This window comes from Eptatretus burgeri, chromosome 2 (genome assembly GCF_056783735.1).
Source record: "Eptatretus burgeri isolate ZD-2024b chromosome 2, Ebu_testis_v1, whole genome shotgun sequence".
NCBI lineage: Eukaryota > Metazoa > Chordata > Myxini > Myxiniformes > Myxinidae > Eptatretus > Eptatretus burgeri.
In genome coordinates, this window is record NC_140962.1 from 25,929,320 (window position 1) to 25,939,747 (window position 10,428).

The following is a 10,428-nucleotide window of genomic DNA, read 5'->3' on the forward strand; positions in this document are numbered from 1 at the left end:
ATTCAGACAAAATGATTAGATTTTGATGAGGATCTGGATCCAGATACTAGAATTTTAAAAGCGATTCTTCACCATTGAGCGATTGGGCTAAAAACGATATTCAGGGTTAATTTTTATTTTTTATTCAAGAGCCCTAAATAATCTCATACACCAAAAACTATATCAATTTGGAACCTAATATTTTGTGCCAGTGTAGCCTAATGTTAAAAAAAGACGGGACCGAGAAACACATGGATTATATTGATGCAACATTTCTGAGTTTACCGTTCGAGAAGATTGGGAAAATAATTCTTTGCTGACTTGCAGCACACCAAACACCAATTTTCACGGAATTCAGTGGCCTTTCATGCATTGCATAAGGTTGTTCACGAAACCATAAACGAGTGTTTTGTGAATTTACATGCCCAGAAAGACGAAACCATGCTTCCTCTCAAAAAAACACAACATCCAAACATTGTCTTGTTCTCTTACCATCCTCTGGAGCCACACGTTTCTCTTTATCGGGATCCAGTAACTGATACACTGCATGGATTTTGTAGGGATAAAGTTTGAGTGCCTTGATCGCCTTCCTTGCACCGTAATATGAACAGTGAGCTTGGTGTGCTAAACATCCGAGATATATTCAGGCTTGCTTCTATTCTTTCCCGCACTTCATCCAATTTCTCTGGTGTAACAACATTTGGCTAGCGCATGTGCTTTTTAACTTTCACACAGCCAGTTTCTCTGAACTGCTTCACTATTTTCCATATCACTGATTTCACATGTTTTGTATGACCACAAAAGTGACTTTTAAATGCAATTTGACATTTCCTAAAAGATGCATTCTTGATGTAATTTTCGACGAGAAACGCGCATTCTTCCACAGTGAGCGCCATTGCATGACTGAGTGAAAACCGTTAAACGTCACTGCCGGGTCATGTGATAAATCATGTGATACCTGATAGCTCTCACTATTTTTTGGGGCCATTTCTGCCTCTTCCCATTTTTCCTTCCACTTCTATGATTGACAGTCTGTGGCTGCATCCCTCTTGTTCACCTCCTGCTCCCATTCTTCCCCATGTCCCTTTTCCTCAGTCTTCCTCTACTCTGCTCCCTGCTGGTGGTGAGCCCTGCCCACCCTTCTTTTTCTGCTGTTATTTTCCTTCACGAGCCGAAACACTATACAAAAAAAAAAGCAAAAACATCTGCATGCTACCTTAACAACTCATCCCACCTTCCCACAATGTAACCCTTTTATGCCGCGATAACACAACCACAAATCATAGAAATTACATGATGAAACTTATGGCCAATACATACTGCAACGCATAAAGCATACTTTTTAGCCATTGCTGTATAATATAAATACAAGTCATATGCAACATTACCAAATCCCTCACAACGAACATTACATTTAAGACATGGACATTACAATACATTTGTGTACCTTAACATGAATAATAATTGTAAACAATAAACAAATTAGTGTATGTGGGATTTGAACTTCAAGTCACAGCATCATTAGCCAAGTGTTCAGATTGGGGGAAGGGTAGTTGGCAGGGAATTGTTAAAAAACAAAAACAAAGGAAAAGTCATCCTATTCTCAGATTTCAAAAGAAAATATGACCAAGCAACATTAATTAATTCTACGTCAAAAATAGTGTAAATAAAATGTTTTTAAGCTGATGACGGTCATATTAAAAAAAGTCACAAAAGCAGCAATTTTGAAACAGATGTAGTAACTAGCTTGACCATTAACGAGGCTGTCTACGGTAGCTACTTTACCTCCATACGATCTAGCGTGGTGCGTGAGCTGCGCACACTGTTGCTTTGCCTACAGCTGCTCTGCTCAGACAGTGCACCATAACGCAAAGCCAGCAGCTGCCCACGCAGGCGCAGGTAGGAACGCCGGTTGGGTGTTGGCTCACGACTTCCGCAACCTCCAGACTCTTTGATTTCAAGCCCCCCTTGGGCAGCATCTCGGAGTAGCTGGCTGCGACGGCGTATATACTGTGTTCGGAACTGAGGGTACTGTGGTGTGCGATATGCATTGTACCTGGAAAACATGTAATTAAAAAGCAAATAATAAAAAAAAATAATTTCTCCAAAAGGATCAAAAACTTTGAAGTCACTCTTACAGTGGGCAATGCAATGCTGTTGCTGCTGTAGGCAACACAATGTGGTGTTGTCATGGGATTTGTGTGTTGATGCGAGGGCATCAGTTCTCTGGTTCATGACCATTACAGCTCATCAGACCATGACCATGTAGGATGCTAACAAATCAAGCTCAATCTTGGTTAGCCATCTTAACCGACATTTGTCAATGACCAGCACAGCTCATGTTCTGCCAAGTCAGTCTACAACAAACTGATGAAATTGTAAAAAGTGGTTTCTGCAATTAATGATTGTTAAACTTGTACACACGATACAGTAAACCCTCAAATATCATGAGTTCGACCATTTACGCGCAACTTCTCTGTATACCTAGTTATAGGAAGGCTTCATGTCGATCATTCGTGGCTTTTACCCCATGCACAAAGAGCAAAGCGGGGTTAAGCAATTGAATCTGTGTCGACAGACATCAAGGAACTACTTAATTTCAATACAATATATATATATATATATATATATATATATATATATATATATATATATATATATATATATATATATATATATATTGAACACCGTAGAACATGAATCAGAACATGAACCTGCAGTTTAGCAGTACTTTGGCTCTGAATCTGGAAAATTGTATGGAATCTCGTCCCCAGCGCGCATGCGCAGAGGAGTAACGTAATCGTTTTAGTCTGCCTACCTGTCAAATAAAATTGAAAATAATTTCAAACAGCAAACTTACGACTTTTATGGACGTCATGAAGGACACAAACAACAGGCATGAAAAACAAATTTAACGTGTTAAATAACGTAGTGTAAAAGACGGTGCATCGATGGCGGTAAACTTTCAAAAAAAAGTTTGTTTTACTCTCTCGCCTTTAAAACTGTTATTTTATTAAAAGTGAATTATATACTTGAACACTGTATAACACAAATTGCTTTTTGGGCACTTCCGAAAACCTCCAGTTTAGCAGTACTTGGACAAAATATTACGCCATCTCAACCAATCAAATTTGCTACTGGCGCTCTCAGCGTCGGAGAATATTCAGATTCAGACAAAATCGCAGCTCGTCGGAAATATAGCTTGTGCTCGGAAATGCAAAGTAAGAGTTTAAAAGACCCTTCCCATGTCTTTTTTCTCAAGACTGTGAGGAGTAAGGTGTTCTATGAACTTGCTACTTTTGAAGACTTGTGGGTCATGGTTTGCATCCACATCGGTGGCTATCTCGCATCACCCCAGAAGCCTTTTGTAGTTTCTCACGCACAGTTAATAATAAGCGAGTCTACTGTGCGGTATATCTGTAAAAGTGAGGCAAATACATGTGCAAATGTTGTCGCAAGCATTCCTCTTGCACTGTTGAATGGCACCCAAACGTATAGTGATGGACAAAAGTCAATCTAGTCAAATTTGCCACTCGCAGACCCTGCCCATGTCCTCATTTCTCAAGACGGTGCAGGGTAAGACGCTCAATGAACTCTTGCTTCAATTGTGATGTTTGTATTTGGCTGCTACCCAGCTTCCGCTACATTTTCTCCAAGCTCAGAAACCTAACCCCCTTTTTCCCATCGGCCCTTGGTTTTAACGTCCGTGGTTTTGGATACACTGCTCCTTCGGACCAACATTTCAGGAATGTAACCCCCGCAACGTTTACTTTAAACAGGCATAACTCAGGAACGCCAGTGCTTTAGCAGGAGGCATTAACCTTCATGCTTCAAAAATAAAATAAAATAAAAATCACAATTTCTCATGTACAAAGTGGGTTGTTTATTTTATTCCCTACAAACTGTATTTTCTGGTGTATAAATCACATTTTTAATCAGCAAAAAAAGGTAAAAGTTGGGGGTGCGGTTAATACATGGGTTAAAGGAAAACAAAAAAAATCAGTGTCAAAAATGATCAAAGCTGAATTTCACTTTTATGTCAAATTAACACTTTTTACCCCTCAGCCTGAATTGGCAAAGGGGTATTGTCGTCATAGGCGTTGTCCGGCGGGCGTCCGGGCATCTGTCAACTTTTGGTTTCCGTCAATTTCGAGGAGAACGCCTTGTCCGATTAAATCCATTTTTGCAGGGTGTGTTGGGGTTGAGTAGAGAAGGTTCCTTTCGAAAATGGGCACGCTGCGATTTTCAATGTAGCCTCCACGGCAGCCATCTTGAAATTGGTTTCCGTCGATTTCGAGGAGAACGCCTTGTCCGTTTAAATCCATTTTTGCAGTGTGTGTTGTGGCTGGGTAGAGGAAGGTTCCTTTCGATAATCAGTGCGATGCAGTATCCAATATGGCGGCTAGGGCAGCCATCTTGAATTTGGTTTCCGGACAATAACTTGAGAACGGCTTGAGAGATTGATTTTATTTTCATGGGGGTATAATGGGGGTGGTTAGAGGAAGGTTCCTTTTGATATACAGCACAATCCGATATCCAATATGGCGGCTGGGGCAGCCATCTTGAATGTGGTTTCCGGACAATAACTTGAGAACGGCTTGACTTATTGATTTCATTTTCGTGTGATATAATGGAGGTGTTTAGAGGAAGGTTCCTTTTGATATTCAGTGCAATCCAATATCCAATATGGCGGCTAGAGCAGCCATCTTGAATTTGGTTTCCAGACAATAACTTGAGAAGGGCTTCACACATTGATTTTATTCTGGCGTGGTATAATGGGGTTGAGTAGAGGAAGGTTCCTTTCCAAAATGGGCATGCTGCGATTTTCACAGTGGCCGCCACGGCAGCCATCTTGAAATTGGTTTCCATCAATTTTGAGAACGCCTTGTCTGATTAAATCCATTTTTGCTGGGGGTGTTGGGGTTGAGTAGAGGAAGATTCATTTCGAAAATGGGCATGCTGCGATTTTCAATATGGCCACCATCTTGAAATTGGTTTGCGTCAAGGGGCTGAGGGGTTACGCCCGCTTTGTGGAGCTATTTTTTTCTTAGCAGTCACAACTGCTGTTAAGATCAATTCCGCTGTTTAAATTTTGAAAATCAGTTCAGGTTAAGAGTTTGTACAGCGTTTTATTAACCTCGTATGGAAATTAAATAAAGCCACGCTTGGAAACGTCCGGAGACGCCTGGAGTTTTGGTGCGTGGCGTATAGAGCCTCGTGGCTCTGAAAATGCCATTAAACACAAAAGAAGAAGAAGACCTGGTCTCACATCAAAAGAATAATTATTCACAAGAGGTAGTCTAATAATGAAGCACCCACCTCAAATAAGCTAACGCGGAATGTGACTATCAACACTACTGGTCACGAGACAGAACCGATTCACTGTCATGCTCGCTTGCACAGCAGACGGTGGCAAGCTTCCCGCGTATGTCGTGTTGAAGAGGAAGACACTGCCCAAAGACAAGTTTCGAGCTGGCCTCATTGTTCGTGCGCAGAGGAAGGGGCGGATAGACGAGGGACTGGTCCAGGACTGGGTGCACAGAGTCTGGAGTAGTTGGTCTCTCCCGACGACGGAGCATTCTAGTCCTGGATGTGTTCAGTTGTCACAAGACCAACGACACCAAAGCGCTGCTCCGTTGGACCAACACGGATCCCAGGCGGGATGACATCGCTCCTGCAGCACCTCGATGTATCCAACAACAAGCCGTTCAAGGACGGGCTATGTCGTTGCTGGTCCGACTGGATAATGAGTGGGGAGAAGACCTACACCAAGAGCGGGAGGATGAGAAAGGTTGACCTTCCAATGATCTGCAGCTGGATCATCAAGGTGTGCGAGGAGATACCGCAGTGTGATCAAGGTGTGCGAGGAGATACTGGATCATCAAGGTGTGCGAGGAGATACCGGACGTCATCAAGCGAGCATTTCTGAAATACTGCATCTCCAACAAGATGGATGGCACAGAGGACGACATCATTTGGGAGGAGAAAGCTGCGAATGACTGACAGTGACGGGGACTTGCTCTACCCTGATTCAGACAAGGAGTTACGTGCCGTCTTCCACGAGGAAAGCATCGACAAGGATTTCCTCAGGTTTAGCTGAAAAGCTTCATCAAACCCAAATGGCCCTTTTTCAGGGCCACAAATCCACAAGAAATATGTACGATAGCGGTATGAATCCCTTTTCTTGTACCAAAAAAAATCCTCTTTATAATATTCAAAAAATAAGAAAGAAAAATAAAAACTTCTTGGTATCCTCTCCTCTCTCTGCAACTTCTTGAAAATGAGATGAAGACTGTCCGATGAAATTAAGTGGATACCTCCGTCACTTTGTTCCGTACAAAGTTCATGTACAAACCTACTTCGAGCTAGATCAGAAAATAAAATGATCAATACATTCATTTGTTTTGAGGGTGAAAAACATCGGTGCAGTTAATACACTGGAAGTTTTTCTTTTTTTGAGGGTGAAAAACAGAGGTGCGGTTGATACACCGGAAAATATGGTCATCTTAATTTGTTCATTCTATGGTTACTTAAATTAACATATTGGCCTTTGACTGCCAACTCATTCATCTGCTTTGTGATGCCATTGCAGCTAGTTCTGAAAAGTCTTGTTGAGCGAATAATTAAAACTTTTTTGCTGAAATCTGCAAATCTTTTTAGTTATTTTTTTAACATAGGAGACAATCTCGCATCATGTCTGTTGAAATTATGGCAAACACACTATCCAGTACAGACCAAAGTAGTTATAAGCCAGGATATACATGGAAAATGTCACTACAGAGAGGAGGTGAACTGAGATTGAGCAAGGTTATATCATGGGAATGGCATGTTACAATATTGTCCTGCAGGGTAATGATGTGAAAATGCTAAACATTCAACTACTGTTGCCCATTGTAACGTTTCATCTCAAGCTAATGAATAGAAGGTCAAATGAAGTACCTGGCATCCAAAGCAAGTACTTGCTGCCAAACAGATGTCATTGTACGACCGCAACACCTGAACACAAGACACATTCTCACTACAGAAGTAGAACAGAACATTTCCTTCCAGATACAATTGTAACATACCATACGAGAGTCAAGAAAGATCTGATCTCCCATTTGTGGTTGATTATTCTTGGGATCATCCATCCATTGGGACCACACTCTGTGCAGAGCATTGGTGCTGCCCAAGCAGTCTCCTTAGCTATTGGGCACAATCCTGGATGGGTCGCCATCGTCCGGCAGATAAGTGAAATATTTGGGGGAATTGTGCCTTTGATGATACAAGCATGAACTTTGGCACACTGTTAGATCATGCCCTAAGGAAGATATTTAGCTATAGGGACATCGCAGAATTGTCCTGTGGCCAAAATGTCCGCCACCGGTTGTTATTTTACCAATTTCTCAGGTTCTAGACCAGCTCGGATATTGATTCTGGTGGCTAATCGTACATTTTCAAGGATGAGGAATGCAGTGGTACTATTTATAACATGCTTGCAACTACCAAACTACATATATCTAGCATTCAGGGAATTAAATAAGAGTAAAACCATCAAATATTAGCAGAGTTATGCACATTTTCCGGAATTTCGGAATCAGCCCATGAGTTGTGTGCTGACCTCATAATTATGTTTATGTGTATTCATATATTTTGCTGCATATTCACACAGAACATCATAATAACGTCACAATGATAATCTATCTTGTTAGTAAAGCTTTTGTGTACTTGTGTACACCTAGTAACAACGCCTAATCTGCATGTACATCTGTATGCTTTCAGTTGACCTGGACTGTGACTGTGCTGGCAGCCAACATATTGTTACGGTTGTGGAAATTCACAGAACACCATTCAGGTTCCCCGAAGATCAGTTATGTCGATAAGTGTGTGTCCAGATTAGATTTCCCCACCGATGTCTAACGGGAATTATTTGTGGGCCGGGCTGTGCATCTTTGAGGTAGTGTTATTCTTTCCTATCTTTACTTTAAACATCTCCTCACCACCTTCGCCACAACGAACAACATCTCCACAAACAACTCCATTACTCCTGGGTAAACAACAGTGACGGTTAAAAGTATTCACCGAAGAAAAACAACACTCCTAGGATTTTTCCTCCACGCGACGGGAAGGGAGGGCAAACGTCCCCGGGCGACAAAAGGCCGCGTTGAAACGCCGAGAAAGCAGTTGAGGAGGGAGTTGGCAGCTGGCGGTTAGCGAGTGGGTGAGAGAGCCTCTCTCCTTGGTCGCTGAAGGCTCCGTTGGAGTCGAGAGTGGAGTCGGGAGCTGGTGGAGTTCAGTCGAATGCGGGCTGAGACATCGAGGGTCGCCCAGCGAGTCACCACTGGGGTGGCAGGTAACCTGCACGGCCTCTCAGAGCCTTGCGGTCATCCCGGCTCCGAGGAACATTAAAGGCCTACGGGCCCAGTTCTCTGTGTTCTTTTCTGGGGTTTTTTACATGGAAGTCTGTGGCGCCTTGTCCGATAAGTAGAACTGTTAAGTGCCTGTACATTACGTAATAGAACGGCTGTAGGTTTTCTTGTTCGTGTCTTGTCCCCTACGTGTTGAAATAAATGTCCCCTTTGTTGAATATTCACCTGCTCCTTGCGTCCCTTCCTCCAATGAACTGCCATAATTGTGTTCGGAATAATAGCCGATAAGATAATCTGGTCCGACGGGGCTTGGCGATAATAAACCGCTCGGCAATCGCAAACGGAGCGAGCTGCTTAAAGCGGCTCGTGTCCGTACGGGTCCCGTTGAGGTGTAAATCCCTGGCATTTCTGTCTGCGCGAATAATTAGGTAAATCGACAATTCGGCGATCAACCCTGTCACGCGTGGACAGAAGAGTTGGCTGATTTATGGTGTGGTTAACAACACCCGTAGCTGGGTTTCAGCGTTGATCCGAAAAGCTGCGACTGGATTTCCACGGTTGGTGGGCACGTGCGGCCACGAATTAGCTAAAAGCGGTCACCCGCATGCGGGAGTGGCGGAAATCCACAACAATATTTTCCTGGAGATTTTAGCTTATGGTAGAGTGGTGGTGGTATAACCAGTACATACTGTTCTAAAGTAGCATAGTACATAGGGGCAATGGCCAAACTATACAAGGTGGTGGACCCTGATGAGCCTAGCTCATCAGGAAACAGTGCCCGACCACAGAATGGAACAAATGTGTTCTGTGTCAGGAAGACACAGATGAGATGCTGATATGTCCATATAATTCACCACGTGGCACAGATGGGACAAGATACAGGACCATAGCTGAGCATTTTGTAGTATTCGACAAGATCAGTTGCCTGTCAAGAACACTAAAACTGTCACAACTGGATGAGGATCAGGGCATTGAGGCAGCATTCCGGGTTCATAAAGCCAAATGGCATGACTCCTGCAAACTGCAGTATAACAAAACAAAACAAAACTTCAGAGGGCTGAAAAGAGGAAAACACACCACGATGATGACCCAGAAACCCACAAGTTCACCAGTCAGAGCATTGAACGTGAAACTCATTCAACAGAGACATGCGTCTTCTGTGGCAAATCTGCAGCAAGAGATGCTTTGCGTAATGCATCAACATTCGAACTTGACATTCGTGTGAGGCAGTGTGCCCTCAAACTACAGGACAAACACCTCCTATCCAAACTCAGTGTTGGAGATCTCATTGCCCAAGAGGCTCAGTACCATGCTCAGTGTGGTGCCTCTCTGTAAAATAAAGCGAGGGACACAAAGGCACAAGAATCTAATGTAGACACTTAACCATGGAATTGCATTTGCTGGACTTGTCGCCTATATTGAGGAAGTGCACATGGACAATATGGTTGCACCAGTGTTCAAGCTAACAGACTTGGTGAATCTGTACAGTGCCAGGCTGAAACAACTGGGGACACACGGGACGGGGCGTGTACACTCCACTAAACTCAAGCACAGAATACTGGGTTACTTCCCAGACATGGACGCTCACAAGCAAGGTCGTGATGTGGTGCTCGTGTGCAATGAGGATGTTGGTGCTGCATTAGGGAAAGCATGTGAGCACGATGCTCACAATGATGCAGTTCATCTAGCCAGAGCTTTGATAATCTTGCCTTTGAGGACATCACTAGAGCCTTCTGTGCCTTGGCTGCCACCCCAGACACCATAGACAACTGGATGGAGTCTCTGGAGCGATTCGTGCTATTGCTCTATGACCGCACTAGCAGCCTGGAATCAGTCAATCAGGCATGCAATCAGCTGTTCACCCAGAAAGGTAGAGACATTGAAGGACTCCATCCAACACAAGCAGCACTGATTCAAGCTGGTCACTGCTGGGGACAGATGATGGTTGAGGTCCCAGAACTCCCATCCCCAGGTGACTGGGGGTGGAAGAAGGAGGACACAGGTGGATGGGAAGTTCACTGGACCACACTGCCAGAAGCGACCGAGGCCCGTCGAGAACTCATACGCTGTGGATGCAAAAAGGGGTGCAGAGGACAGTGCA

The 10,428-nt window shown here is 43.5% G+C and overlaps 1 protein-coding gene across 3 annotated transcripts in view; it reads right to left on the reverse strand.

The window, feature by feature from the left end:
- Positions 1-10,428, reverse strand: part of WDR13 (WD repeat domain 13) — a 62,402-nt gene that overhangs the window by 44,620 nt on the left and 7,354 nt on the right. For all 3 annotated transcript variants that reach the window (XR_015053834.1, XM_085866301.1, XM_085866310.1), the window contains 2 exons: positions 6,919-6,975; positions 1,765-2,035 (listed from right to left, as the gene is read on the reverse strand). Coding sequence is in view for 2 of the 3 variants with exons in the window: in XM_085866301.1 (XP_085722427.1) it covers positions 1,765-2,035; positions 6,919-6,959 (312 nt within the window). In the remaining variant the exon portion in view is untranslated. Of the gene's footprint in view, positions 1-1,764; positions 2,036-6,918; positions 6,976-10,428 lie in introns of those variants that run through there.